This window comes from Zalophus californianus, chromosome 13 (assembly GCF_009762305.2).
Source record: "Zalophus californianus isolate mZalCal1 chromosome 13, mZalCal1.pri.v2, whole genome shotgun sequence".
NCBI classification, from domain to species: domain Eukaryota; kingdom Metazoa; phylum Chordata; class Mammalia; order Carnivora; family Otariidae; genus Zalophus; species Zalophus californianus.
The window spans coordinates 6,958,080-6,972,562 of NC_045607.1; the positions used below are offsets into that span (position 1 = coordinate 6,958,080).

The window sequence follows — 14,483 nt, forward strand, 5'->3', positions numbered from 1 at the left end:
CAATAAATATCCTGCTTTCCCCAAACCTCCGCTCCACTCCCGGGTGCCTGGCCGAGGAAGACTTGCTCGACCCCAGGCCCTGAAGACACAACACCCCTCTGTCTATAAACAGTATTTTTAATATTTGTATAAATAGACCACAGTATTACCAAAAACTGCAAGAACAGAGCATGGAAAACATCTTCAGACCCGTGCACGCAGCCTCTCCCGGCCGCACAGACGCTGGCTCCCGGCCTCCAGTGGGCCAGGTGCAGTGGGGAATGCTTGAGGGAAGGACCACACCCCTGGGGCATTTTGAACTTGAGGGCGCGCGAGTGCAGCAGACTCATAGCTCCCACCTGGCTGTGGACCTCTTGCTCTATTACAAAAATAACGCCAGTGAGTGGGCGGAGTCGGGGCTGCTGGGGGCGGCAGGAGACAGGTGCTGCTCTCAGTCCCACAGCAGCACCCCTGCCGCCCGGGGCGCCATGCGGGCTGGGGGCGGGGGGGGGGGGGCGGGCGGGCCGCAGCCCTATCTTTGCACATGCCGCACAAAGGCCTGCACTAGCTGGATCAGAGGCTCCTGGCTCTCCGGGCCAGCCTTGGAGAGAGAGGTGGACTTGCCCTGAGGCGAGGGGAGGACGCCGGCAGCAGGGGAGCTGGGCGCCCCGCGGCGGAAGTAGCGGGAGAGGCTGGAGAGCAGCGTGCTCTATGAGAGAAAAGGCACTAGATGAGGCCCCGAGCCCTTGGCTGGCCCTGGGAGGTGGGGGGCTGGGTGGGACCCCAACAGGCTCGTCCCCATTAGCCGCCCGCCCCTCTAGTCCGAGCCCTCTATCCGTCTGTACCAACTCCGAGCTGAGCTCCTGCTTCATCCGCTGTTTGTCTCGGGGATGCACAGCTGGGTCCCTAAGGTAGCGCACGGCCTGGGAGATGAGCAGGTAGAAGCAGTTCTCCATGGTGAACATCAGGAGGGACCTGGGGAGAGGGCAGGGCGGGCTCTGTTGCAGGGAGCCGAGCCGGCCGGCAGGAGGCACACCGCCGAGCCAACAGGATGGCTGATCCACAGCAGCCCTGACCCTAGCTCGCGTTCTAGAAGGAGGGCTTTTCTTACTTCAGCGTCCTGGTCCCTTCTGCCTGTGTGCTGAGCCCCACAGCCTGGGTGAGGGGCTCCTTTTTCTTGTCCAGCTGGAGGAAGAGAAACAGTAAAAAAAAAAAAAAAAAAAAAGTAACAGTAACAGGTGTGACTCACTGTGAGCCTCCCACCCAGCAGGTCCTGCACTAAGCAGCGTTCAGCTACCTCACTCGGGCCTCATGACAATCCTCTCGGGGAGGCTCTGTCACATTCATTCAGGAAGAGAACAGGCTCGGGAGGGCTAATAACGTGCTCGAGGCCACAGGCCGCGGGAGACGGGGAGGAAGACTGGAAGGTTGAGAGGCCAGAGTCTGACAGCCCCCAACTTACCTCTCCAAGCATGTTGAGGGCCACATTCACTGTGGCCAGAAGGGTCCCGAAGGAGGGGGCCACTTCAGAGTCAAAGGTAGGCGTGGTAAAGCTCAGGGCAAATAGGAAGTTGTATTCGGCAAGGTCCAGGGACTGCAAGGCAAGACAGGAGCAATGTGGAGCCCCACCAGGGACCCCGGATAAGCTCTCAGGGCAGAGCGGAGCCCCGGAGAGCGTCGGCAGCTCGCTGCGGGGAGGTCGGTGGCCTGGCACTCGGGGTGGCCAGTACCTGATCCAGCAGGATCTGACAGACATCCGGGGTGAAGTGGCGCAGGGCCGCCAGGGTCCTGCTGAGGATCTTGAGGAGTCCGTACTGGACCGTGTGCAAGGCTCGCTGCTCCGAGGCCTCCGTGTCAGCAGTGGGCTGCTTGGAGGAGGAGCAGGAGGGGGGCGCGAGGGCAGCAGTGGGTAGCCGCTGAACTCGGGGGGCAACAGCCGAGGGGATGCCGTCCCCATTTTTGCTCTGAGGGAGACAAGAAATGGAGGTGGAGTCCCGAGACGCCGGGTGAGGCCCTGCAGGCAGCCGGGTGGGGAGGGCGCTCACCTGCAGGCAGTGCTGCAGCATCTTGCGGCTGTGCAGGAGGGAGGTGCAGGCCTGGCACAGGTAGCCCAGGCTCACCTGTAGTGGACAAGGGGCCGAGGCAGGGGGCACTCAGGAGGAGCCCGACCGAGCGGGCCCCCCAGAGTCCCGGTGCGCTTCCTCCATCCCTGAGGTCCCACGGTGCTCACCTCCTACATTCTCGGGTTGCAGATCTTACAGCCACTAAGGACGCCTGCCTACGAACTGGGGCAAGAGGGGCCTGGGAGGTTTCCCTGGGACCTAGCTCGAGGTCTAGCACATACGATGGGTCCTCAGTAAACAAGTGAAATTGGGGAGGGGCATCCAGCTGCCTCAGTCGGTAGAGGACGCAGCTCTCGATCTCAGGGTTGTGAGGTCAAGCCCCACATGGGGTGTAGAGATTGCTTAAATAAACTTTCTTAAAAAATAAAGAAGATGGGCGCCTGGGTGGCTCAGATGGTTAAGCGTCTGCCTTCGGCTCAGGTAATGATCCCAGGGTCCTGGGATCGAGTCCCGCATCGGGCTCCCTGCTCCTTGGGAGCCTGCTTCTCCCTCTGCTTCTCTCTCTCTCTCTCCCTCTGTCTCTCATGGATAAATAAATAAAATCTTTAAAAAAAATAAAAATAAAAAAAATAAAGAAGATGGGGATCATTTTCCCACTTTACAGAAGAAAAAGGCTCAGAGACCGTGAAGTGACCTGACCAAGGTCAGACAAATGACAGATGCCTGTCTGACTCCAGGACCCGTTCTTTCCCTACATCCCCTACTCCCTGCTCTGCTGGCCCATCCTTAAGGGATGTGAACCAATGTCTCTAACTGAGCCCAGGTTCTTAAGTTACAAGGCTGCCCTTTACTATGGAAAGAAAATTTCAGCTTCAGAGAAAGCAGCATGAAGAAACCAAAGCCTGTATTTGTTGAGCAAAATGCCCACGTTCCAGGAACGGGCCTGCAGTTCACCAGAGGTGCGCCAGACAGTGCCCACAGCCCCCATATGTAGGCGCTTCCCCAGACCCCCACCCAAGGAGCCATGTCTGAGGTCCCACCTGGACATCCCGCATCAGCTGAGGCAGGTGGAAGTGCCATTCCTTCATGAAGTTGGAGAGCTGCAGAATGAAGCCCACCGTGTGGTCAGCCTCCTCCAAGCAGGCCAAGCTCTGCACTGTCCTCACCGCACTGAGGCACTGCGAGGGAAGAGACGGGAGGGAAGAGACGGGAGGGTGGGCTGGATCAGGGACCTAACCCACCTGCTCTTGCCCTTCTGCCGGGAGGACAGGTCCTAAGCCCACAAACGCAGAGGTGATGGCACAACAGGTATCATGGCTAAGAAGTTTCTGAATGGCCCAGACCTCCCCCCCATTACCCCGAGCCCCCACCCGTATGATGCTGGCAGCCCCTTACCTGTAAGGTCCGCTCCTGGTGAACCCCCACGAAGTCCAGAGCCTCGGTCAGGAAGTTGTAGCGCAGAGTTTTGAGGAGCCGCTCCATCAAGGACATGGATAGGCGGTAGACCCCTGGCCAAGAGGGGGCGTCCACGGACTTCCGAGAGGTGCTAGGGGTCTAAGACACAAGCAGCACACACAGGACTAGGACACACACCACTGAACGCAGCCGGCAGGTGCAGCAGCCAAGGCAGCCGGGCTGCTTCGAGGAAGAAAACCCAGAACGGCCATCACCTGGTGACCAGCAGAGCCCCAGGGGCCCTAGGCCGGGGACTGCAAGGAAAGAGCACTTGGCAGAGATGTAAGAACCCTGGGTTCTAGACTCAGGTCGGCCGCTAACTAGCTACGTGAGCGTCTAGCACTAGCTACGTGCTAGGAATCGGGGTGGGGGCAGGGAGGAGTCCACACCGTCAGTGCATCAGACAAGCCTCTGAAGAGCCATTCCCTGGGCGAGTAGAAGACCAAAGACAGGGAGGCTTTCCCACCGCAACCGCAGTCCGGCGCCGGCCCAGGCCCCCCGGGCCACGGCACTCACCTGCACCGTCCCATTGGAGCTAAGCTGGTACACGCTCAGGAGGGGCAGACAAATGCTCTGGGTGATGCCAGCTGCAGCTACTGCTGTGGCTCCCTGGAGGGAAAGGCTAGGAATGAAATGGCACTTCCCCAGCCCCATCACTCCTGGGACCCGTCCCCTGCAGCCACCCTGCCCAGGGGCAGCTGGCACTCGTGGGCAGACCAGAGCTCCTGGGGCCATCACCCACAGGGCCGGGACGTGCGCGGCACGAGCAAGGCAGGCTCCCTTCCGGCCCTGGGCTTGCCCCCTACCTGCTGAGTACGGGCCAGAGTGAGGAGCAGGTGCAGCGAGGCCTCAGTGAAATGCAGGTTCTGCTTCATGCGCAGGCTCACCTCCAGAGTGGTGAAGAGGGTGGGCAGGATGGGGAGTCTGCGAGTCACCTGGAGCCACGAGTCCCCATCCTCATCCACCTCACACAGCTCCTTGGCCAGGTGCAGGCCCAGGACACACACCTGCTGGGGCCCAGGGGCAGAGATGGGCAAGAGGGAAGAAAGCAGTGCAGGGGGGAGGGGAGGAGGACGAGGGGGACAGGCAGCCCTGCCCCGGGCCATCCCCACCCTCGCTCGGGTCACACACACCTTCAGGTGGGCTGGACTCGAACAACTTGAGGCCTCTCCCGACCTGCCGGGTTCCTGCGTCCCCTCACAGGGCACAGCGACTCCACCCTCACTAGCAAGCCACCCCCCAGCGACGGTTCTCGACCCCCCTCTCTCCCATCACCAAACTTCCTGATTCACACCTGCTCACCGCACCCTCTGCCCCTCTTGCTGCACCACTGCACCTGCCTCCCAGGTGGGCCCCCCTCGCCCTCCTGGCCCCTCTCCAATGGATTCTTCATACTAGCAGCTTTTCAAGCTTATTTTGACCGTAACGGCACAGTAATAAATACTTTTTACACCTTATCCCCGTATACACACACTGATGTGTTTTCCTACCCTTCCATCCTGCAAAGCACACTGAACTTTCTTTAACGCTTTACCCTACTTCATTAAAAAAATACTGGTTGTAACCAAATGAGCTCAGTTTGAGACCCACTATAGTAAGACACGACCCAGTTTAACAAATGCTCTTCTATGGCACAACCAGGGTGATCTTTCCAGAGTCCAAATCTGATCATTTCTCTCCCTTGCTTTTACTGCTTGAGTCCTTTCCTCTTTCACTTGGAACCCAGATCAAAGACGCTGCTAAGGCCGCTGGTCACCCTGCCCCCCCACCGTGCTCCAGCCTCACCCCAGCCTCTCCTCCAGGGACCGGGGGCCTCAGACCATGGCTCACCAGCCCCGTTCTCGCTCCCAGATCTTCCCTGCTCCCCACGCCTGCCGGGCTCTACCAATGCTTTAAGTCACGGCTGGAGGGGGAGAGTTTTTGCTGAGTCCCTGGGTTAGCTGAGAACGCTGTGGGTTCTCCTGGCATTTCTCCCGTGTGGGACTCGCCATGATGGAATCCCGACACATCCCTGTGTCGGCTCGGCTTTGTTAACGTCCTCCGCCAGGCTCCGAACTCTAAGTGCAGTGACTACGTGTCTCGTTCACTAATCACCCCCGGGGCCTGGTACCAAGCAGGCAGGCAGCTGGTACTCGCTGGATGTGCGAGAGCAGGACACACTACTCCCCAGGGCGCTCCCTCACCCCGTCACGCTGGTCCTTGTGCCGCGGCCGGGAGCAGTCGTCAGTCTCCATGCTGTCCCTGTCCTCTGCAGCACCACCTGACACCAGACTATGGCGGGTCTGGTCAAAGAGAGCAATCACCTCTTCTTGGAGGGTCTCACAGACGTTCAGCACCAGCTGGGAGTACTGGGGGATGTCACTCACTGCAGAGCACAGGCAGGGAGGGACGCGGTCATGCTCAGCACTCACGGCGTCAACTCTCAGGGCACACCCACGTCCCCTCCCCAGATGGGCGGAGAATGTACGGTGCTGAGAGGAGATCTGCCCGGGCTGTGGCACAGATGGGAGAGAGAAAGAGTGTTTTGTTTCTTGTCTTTAAAGATTTTATTTATTTATTTCAAGAGAGAGAGAGAGCACAAGCAGGGGGAGCAGCAAAGGGAGAGGAAGAAGCAGGCTTCCCTGCTGAGCAGGGAGCCCGATGCAGGGCTCGATCCCAGGACCCTGGGATCACGACCTGAGCCGAAGGCAGACGCTTAACCGACTGAGCCACCCAGGCGCCCTGAAAGAGTTTTGTCGACATGTGTTCCAAGACTGTCAACTCAAACCACACAGCAGAAATGTGTGGCTCAAAACCAGATGAAGGCCCACCTGGCTGGCTGTCAGTGGGGCGGGGAGACAGCTGTCCCCACTCCCCTCTGCCCCTCACCTCTCATCTCCTTCATCTGCAACACTGTGATGAACGCCGAGAACACCTTGGCCTTGGTCTTCTCCATGAGCTGCTGGTCTGCCTGTAGCACTCCTTCTAGAATCTCCGTCAAGGGCCCAAGGATCTCATCCACAGACCCTAACTCCCTAGAAACAATAAGGGGCAGAGAGGGAGGGAGAACACACCCCACGTAAAGGCCACAAAATGCCCCTGCTTCATCTCAGGAGGCCCACTAGGCAGCCTGTCTAGCCCCCATCTGTTTGCTAGGTCAGGCCCATTCCACACCTGTTTTCTCCCCTTCAGGAAAGTGAAGGGTCAGTAAAGAGGGGAGGGCACCCCCCCCAACCCCTGGCACAGTGCTCACCCCTTCCACTGCCGGAGGAGAATGAGCAGCAGAGTGCACATCATGGAGCCGAGGCGGAGGCAGTTCACGGAGGCTGGCACCAGTAGCTGAGGGGAGACAGCCGACCGCCGAGAAGTCGGGTTTCCTGTGAGCCGCCACGGCTGGAAGATCTGAGCTCCGCCCACAGGACCCCCTTTCAGCCTCCTGCCTTTCTTTCCCAGCAGCGAGCTCACTGGCCTGGGCCAGAGGTGCGAGCCCATGGAGGGGCACTGTGGCCTCAGGCCTCCCAGGCCGCCCGAGCCCCTTGGCCCGACCGCTGGGCGGCTGCACACTTGTGAGCTGCTCCTGGGCTCTGGGGACCTTCTCTTTAGAAGGAATGTGGAATCTCCGAGACACACTTACTAAGGCTTTGGTCCCATCAAGCACGTCAAGAAAGAGCTGGCTACGCACCGCACGGTCTGTCAGGTGCATTACCTCCGCCTACAAAGGAACAGGAAAAAAATGGCATTGGGGAAAATTTTCTAGACTTTAGAAGCCACGAAATGTAGGGTCCTCTGTCAGGCAATTAGCCACTGGTAAGTCACAGTCTTCCTAATTAATCGTCTCCCTGCTGTTTCTTTGTCCACCCTGAGATGTGGTCAAAATCAGGTCAGGTTCACTCCTCCTCCTGACAATGTCCCCCTTCTGCTCAGACCCTGCAAAGGCTTCCTTCCCAGTGCTCTGGAAATACAAACAAGGCCAAGAGACCGCCCCCCCGCCGAATCTGGTCCAAAGGATTCCAGTATCACCCCCCCCCTTGTGCTCACCCCATTCTGGCCCTCCCAGCCTCCCAGCCTCCCAGCCTCCTTCTTCCCACTTGAACACAGCACACCAAGCTCTTTCCCGCGCTGGACCCTTGAACATGTGATACCAATTGCCGAGACTACTCTTTCCCCACCGGCTCTCTGCCTGGAAAGCGCCTTTGTACATTCAGGTCTCAGCTTGGCCACTGCCTCCACGGAGACAGCCTCTCTGATGGCCCCTGTCCCACTCAAGTGCCCACTACCCTAGCATCCTGATTATCTCCTTCACAGCGAATTATCACAACCTCAACCTACATTTCTTTGGGAATTTGTTTACAATTTGCTTTCCTCGTGGGCCACTCTCCACAAGATCAAAGACCTTATCTGCCCTGTTCACTGCTGTCTCCCTGGGTGCCTGACACATGGTGACCATTCCGTTAATACCTGTTAAATGAGTAAGTGAATGGTCAGGTTCCTAGACTGAATCAGATAGTTCTCCTAAGAGGAAAGAGGATGGCAGGACTTCCGGAGCTACAATTCAAGACCTGCTGCCTATCCCGTACCGCCCGGGAACATAGTTAGGAAGACTGTCACAACTTCGGGTGGTAACAGACGGTCACGAGACTTATCGTGGGAATGCTTTCATGGTGTATAAAATACTGAATCATTCTGGTGTCCATTTGAAACGAAGAGAACATCATATGTCAATTATGCTTCAATTCAAAAACAGAGCTGCTGCCCAGCTAAGGCCTAAAGGCAGGTGACACACAGGGTACCTGAGCAGGAATCGCACATTCCCCAGAGACCGCCTTGCCCTCTGCTGTGTCTGCAGTCTCTGGGGCTGCAACCACGGTGACACAGTAACGTCCCAAGGTCATGGGCAGTCTGGCACAGGGAACGAGTCACTCATGGAAGATGTAAGAGTACACTTGGAACAAGGGACATCCATTAAGCCCAAGTTATTCATGAAGTCAAGATATCAATCTGGATTCCCCAGGGAGGAACAGTTCAACACTAAGTCCCCATTGCACAATATGACGGGGTGAAACCACACACACACACACACACACAACACACACACACACACAGAAAAAATGCAGACTTTTCTCAAATGCTAACTCCCTCTCTCTAAAAACCAACTCTCAGTAGACATAGCACATAAATAATGCCTCTGTTCTTTTTCCAAGACGAGGAAACGCAGTTTCTAGAAGCAATGAAAACAAACTGCTCTCTAGAGAGGGTGCTGCTGCAGCTGTCCCAGCTGCCTGCTGACCAGTCCACAAATATTTACCTAGCACGCACAGGGCACACACCCAAGCAGGTGACATGACATGTGCAGGAGAAGCAGATGGAGGAAGGGGGCCCCTGAGACCCATCCAGGGCTGCAAGGGCAGCTCCAGGAGGCTTTTATGAATGTCACAAAAGATTTTAAATCACTTCTCTGCATTTTTCTTCAGGGTCCCTTGTTGGATCCAACACCCTGAACAGCCCACAGGAGCCCCCCATCTATTGGCACAGAACTGTTACATTTTAGCTCTCAGGGAATATCCCTGGTTCATCCTTCATCCCAAGGGACTCTATCTGTTAGGCATCCTGGCACACAGTTGTGTGAAAACCACTCCAAGTGAATACCCAAGTGAAAACCACTCCAAGAGGCTCTTACGTGACTGGTGGCAATGATGAGGAGCATCCTCCAGGCGGAGACCAGCATCTGATACTCTACCAGCGAGGTGCAGCTGCTGCCCTCTGTGTCAGCTGTGTGAACTGCCAATGACTTGACGTAGCCTGACCAGTAGGTAAAGCGTTTCTCGCTGGAAAATTTCTTAAGCGTATCTTTTAATGACTGATCTAACGAGCCCCTAGGGTGTCAAGAAAAAACAAAACCTACAGTTACGTTTTGAAAGCAGATGGAAATATGATGGGCACAGATCCCTGTCCAGACAGAGAAAGCGACCTCACTTGGGCTTAAAGGCAGACGGCTCCAGTCACCTCCACTGTGTGGGGCTCATACTTCTTGCTCAACATAATGGGTTAGGTTGAGGCCTTTTCCAGGATTCCTCCTCCATAAAATCCCAGGCACATGGAGTTTGCTTCACAATAACTCTCTGACAATCATAAATGCCATCAATGGACCGGCCAGGGACACAACTCAGCGGCCCTCCATAAATGGCTCCAAACCAGCTCTCTCCTGTCTTGGCTCAAAGAGCCATGCACCCAGTGGCAGGCCACCGCGCACCCCTCACCCAAACCTTAAATTAAAATCTCGAAAGGGGAAAGGACTCACTTAACTACATAGTATATCTCCAAGCAAATTATCTTCATGATGAGGGCACAGGTTTCCAGGATGCTGGGCTGTGGAGGAGGAGAGCAGAGTAGACACCAATCATGAGGAGAACCTCTTCCCTGGTGTCCCTGACAACGGAACAGAGCAGGGACCTGATACTTGGAAAACAAGGAAGCCCAATTTCTATTGGATGTGAATGGGCATCTGCAATGTCGGGTCCACAGGGTCTCCAAGTGAGTGGAGAAGACCACGGAGCCATCAACGCAGAGCAGGGCATGCCACTTTCCTTCCCAAGCGAGATGTCAAAGGGAGAGGAAGCAAACACGCCTCTGAGAAAGAAATTTCCAGTGAAGAAAACACTCTCGTTGCTTAATGAGAGGATGCATCACTTCCTACACCTCAGTCTCACCGCCCAGCCTGTCCTCCCAGGGCCTCTCCTCCCCTGCCCCACCCTTCACCCTGGCTTACCTCAGAGGTTTCTGAGGGAGGAGAAAGGGTTCCGAACAGTGGACTGGTTAAATTCTCCCAAAACTTGGGTCTGAAAGGAAAATACATTTGGAAATCATACTTTTCTCACGCAGGCCTTCCCGAAGTTCTGTCCACCCGCCTCGGCTGGTTACTTGTCCGTACTGTACCCATCTCAATCCTAACATGGGTCACCTGCGCCTACATAAATGTAACGGGTTCCACAGATAAAATTATGTTTTCCTGCTAAGAAGCATAATTGTATGTATGTTCTAGAGTTGACCAATAAAAATTCTCATGATTTGTGCCACCGTACATTTCCCAGAGTCCCAAAAAGAAGAGAGTGGGGAGGGAATAAGGACGCAGACTCCCGTGGTCAGCCTTCTGAATGTCCCTTCCCTTTGTGCAAACAGGGTCCTGGAAAATAGGGGGTTTCATTCAGTTCAAGGACTCGAGCAAGCCACTCTCATCTGAGGCTACTGTTTCTCTTGGGGCGCCTGGGTGGCTCAGTCGTTAAGCGTCTGCCTTCGACTCAGGTCATGATCCCAGGGTCCTGGGATCGGGCCCCGCATCGGGCTCCCTGCTCAGCAGGAAGCCTGCTTCTCCCTCTCCCACTCCCCCTGCTTGTGTTCCCTCTCTCACTGTGTCTCTCTCTGTCAAATAAATAAAATCTTTAAAAAAAAAAAATGAAGCTACTGTTTCTCAACAACGATGCATTTTGAAAGGGTTAGCGAAAGGGAAGAACGCACAGGCAGGACAAGGAGGGCACCCTCAGATAAACACATCTCTGCCTTGGGGTAAAGAGGACACGTGCCAGCAGCGGCAGAGAATGACTCAGAGTCACGCTCCCGCACAACAAACCAACTCCTAAGCACTTCTCGTGTGTCTGCCAAGTGAGCTGTCACAACGAACCTCAAAAGTATAAAACTATTGTTACTCCCGTTTTGCAGACACGAGGCTTGGAAGGCAATCCCTCCCAGAGTCAGACTCACTTGGTTCTGAGGACCAACATGGCACTGTCCCGCCGGTCCTGCCACAGAGCGTGCAGGAAGGCAATGGCTGCCCGATGCAGCAGGGGCGGACACCAGTAGCGGTCCTGCTGCTGGGAATCAATCAGCTCCAGCACCGCGTGGAGGCAGCTCCACACGCCAAGGCTGAATTCCTGCAAGAGGGCCAAGCGACAGTTCAGTCCCTCAGCCGCCACCGGCCAAGCGCACCCACCTCCCAGGGAGCCGCCTCCCAGCTTCATCCCAGGCACAGGCTCACCTTGGAGCCATCACTGCCATCCTTCACCTCCAGATTCAGAAACAGCTCAATGAGGCCCGGCTGAGTCTCTACCGCAACCGTGAGGAACTCCAGAATCATGACTTTGATGCGCATGTCCTCAATCTTGCTCTGCAGTCGGGTCAGGAAGGCATCTCGAATGGCAGCCGCATCGTTGCCGAGACAGGCATATACTGACATCGGGGCCACCTGGTGGAAACCCAACACACAGATGTAGGGCTCTATGTTCAGAAAAACCTCGACAAGCTCCTGCAGAAGGGTACTGGAGAACTCGAAGAAAATGCGCAGAGAGGGAAACGTCCAGATGTGTAGCTCCGGGTTAGAAGGGACATTGTGTCAAACTACAGTACAAAACGCCCACCGGTTCACAGAAAATACAGTAAATAACATAAAAACATGCACGACCTCTCTCGTGGTTAAAGAAATGCAAGGTAAAAAACAAGATGAAAAAACTGATGGGCATACAAGGCTTGGTGTTATGAGTACAAACTGTCGGGGCGCCGGGCTGGCTCAGCAGGTGGAGCATGCAACTCCTGATCTTGGAGCGGTGGGTTCAAGCCCCACGATGTGTGTGAAGATTATGTTTAAAAAAAAAAAAAAGAGCATAAACTGTTACAATCCTTTATGGAGTACAATTTAGAAGTGTCTAAAAATTTAAAATGTTCACTAGTACCTAATTTTTAGGAACTGAAAACAGAAGTTTATGGAACTCTAGGGACAACAGTCAGGCAGCACTACCTGTAATAGTGGAAGATAAAAAAATAGCCCAAATCAGTGAGGGTGCGTGAATTCTGGGGCATGCCACGTAAGCGTCAAAGACAATAAAGTAGCCCAAATGTGCCCGTGTGGCAAGACTGCAAGATCTGCTATTCCGTGAAGAAAGCTAGACATAAAACAGCATGTATGGGGCCATTCTACTTTTATAAAGAACAAAAGAACACACCAAATATCCTTTAATACATAAGCACAGATAAAAAGAAATCTGCCTGGGTGGCTTAGTCCGTTGAACAACCGACTCTTGGTTTCGGCTCAGGTCATGATCTCAGGGTTGTGAGATCGAGCCCGGCATTGGGCTTTTTAACCTGCTTGGGATTCTCCCTCTCCCTCTGCACATCACCCCCCACGACCCCCAGTTCATGCACACGCTTGCAAGTCGCTCTCTCCAATAAATAAATAAATAAACAAAATCTTTAAAAGTCAGAGAAGGCCAAGTAAGCTGTTTCTCTTGAAAGAAGGCAGGCGCGGTCTCAAGCACGAAGTCAGCTTTCTGGGGCTTTGCCTGCTTAAGTGGGAACCTACCGTGGCCAGACGTTTCAGCAACTGGATGGCAAGACGTGGTAAAGCAGGATCATGTTTGTGGTAGATGTATTTGGCAAGAACAGCGATGAGGTTGTTCCCATGGGCACCTGAAGAAGCACAGGGAACAGGTTAGACATCAAGCGTGTCTGAGTCAAGCTCCTGAGAGAGACTGTCAGTCACAACGACATACACACGTGAGGGAGTTTACTGCCCTCAAGTCCTGGGAGAGCCAGAGCAAATCCAGGTGGCCATACCGTTCTTTTTTTTTTTTCCAGTAGCCAAGGGGGTACCCAGGATTTGGAGGTGAACAGCCCAATCCAATTCATTAAGAGCAGAAAGAGAGACATTTTGAAAACAACAGGTTGTCTCTTAACAGGTTAGAAAAAGACATCACGCTGAAGAACGGCACTGAAATGCAAAAATTATCAAAATCCCAAAATGATACAAGTAGAAGAGGTCTTAGACATTACCCAACCACCTACTTAAAAGTGAGGAAACAGGGTCCCAAAGGGATTAAATTAATAGTGTCAGGCCAAAGAGTCAAACAGTCAATATTTACCACAAACTTTTCTCCATGATTCACAAGTAGTAATCTTACCTCCACTGTAATCTTATAAAGTAGGTACTACTATTATCCTCATTTTATAGACGAGAAACGCGAGGCACAGTTGCTTAATAATGAGCCCAAGGTAACACGGCTGATGAGAGCCACAATTTGAAGCCAGGCAGTCTGACTGTGAACATGGATTCTTAACTACTATTCTGTCCTCAACAAGAGGCAGAAGTGAAAGACATTCCAGCCCTCGTTTCTAAGTCCAGGAGGGGAGCTGGTGATCATTCCCACATTCCCTCCAGGAATTAGTCAGAAAATACTGCTGGCCTCTAACAACACAGTCTGAAGTATGTCCTTGTGGGTAGAAGCACTGCTGGTCGGAAAAGTGATACATACCATGCTGTGTGAGAGCCTGTTCCAGGGGGGACACCACATTAGAAGGCGGTTTCAGCCGAATAACATTGTTGGTGACGGAGAATGCCAGTTTCACTGTCTTGATCAGCAGCTGGCCCTGCCCCTGGCCCTCTGCCCCATCACTAGGGTGCCAAATGGAAACCAAAGTTGATTCAGACAACATGACTTCATTTGCAACATATGTGCTCTCATGAATTAGATTCCCAACAATAATCCCAGAGTTCAACAGCTTCTGTTAGAGGCCCCGGTCCAAACTAGGAGAGGGGAGGAGCAATCAACTCCCTTTGCTATGTACCAGTCTACACAGCAGCCACTAGGGTATAGAAAGGCTATGTCCTCGGGGAAACAAGACTGTCTTTAAAAAGCCACCACACATTAACTTACACTGGAATTCTGAGAACATGCAGGCACAATAAAGATAAATGGGGAAGGGGAGAGGGAGCCTTACCTGCGGGGCTGAGCAGCCATCACCATGTCGATGGTGTCCACACCAACACCCATGATATTGATCACTGTCTGCCCTGCTTCTGTGTAGGCTAGGCTGCAAATGCAGAGAGACTGCAGGCTGGGGCTGTGACTGCAAGACAGACACGTTCCGAATTACTAGGGAGCTGCCAAGTTCATTACTGGAAGGGAAGGGCACTGTCCAAACTGAACCAACTGGACATCAGTGATACAGAGCACCTCTCCGCCA

The 14,483-nt window shown here is 54.2% G+C and overlaps 1 protein-coding gene across 3 annotated transcripts in view; it reads right to left on the reverse strand.

The window, feature by feature from the left end:
* Positions 1–99: 99 nt before the first annotated feature.
* NUP188 (nucleoporin 188) overlaps positions 100–14,483 on the reverse strand; it is a 47,199-nt gene continuing 32,815 nt past the window's right edge. Inside the window, exons 23-44 of one of the 3 annotated variants that reach the window (XM_027615359.2) lie at positions 14,238–14,366; positions 13,772–13,911; positions 12,823–12,929; positions 11,506–11,712; positions 11,232–11,401; positions 10,243–10,312; positions 9,775–9,842; positions 9,154–9,349; positions 7,111–7,188; positions 6,730–6,815; positions 6,366–6,511; positions 5,681–5,862; positions 4,304–4,504; positions 4,014–4,106; positions 3,438–3,596; positions 3,083–3,220; positions 2,025–2,099; positions 1,710–1,943; positions 1,442–1,573; positions 1,091–1,161; positions 825–954; positions 100–688 (exon numbers count right to left, since the gene is read on the reverse strand). In XM_027615359.2, the coding sequence (XP_027471160.1) occupies positions 512–688; positions 825–954; positions 1,091–1,161; positions 1,442–1,573; positions 1,710–1,943; positions 2,025–2,099; positions 3,083–3,220; positions 3,438–3,596; positions 4,014–4,106; positions 4,304–4,504; positions 5,681–5,862; positions 6,366–6,511; positions 6,730–6,815; positions 7,111–7,188; positions 9,154–9,349; positions 9,775–9,842; positions 10,243–10,312; positions 11,232–11,401; positions 11,506–11,712; positions 12,823–12,929; positions 13,772–13,911; positions 14,238–14,366 (2,989 nt within the window). In that variant the 3' untranslated portion in view covers positions 100–511. Of the gene's footprint in view, positions 689–824; positions 955–1,090; positions 1,165–1,441; positions 1,574–1,709; positions 1,944–2,024; positions 2,100–3,082; positions 3,221–3,437; positions 3,597–4,013; positions 4,107–4,303; positions 4,505–5,680; positions 5,863–6,365; positions 6,512–6,729; positions 6,816–7,110; positions 7,189–9,153; positions 9,350–9,774; positions 9,843–10,242; positions 10,313–11,231; positions 11,402–11,505; positions 11,713–12,822; positions 12,930–13,771; positions 13,912–14,237; positions 14,367–14,483 lie in introns of all 3 variants that reach the window. The other 2 variants (XM_027615358.2, XM_027615360.2) reach the window with 2 other exon arrangements.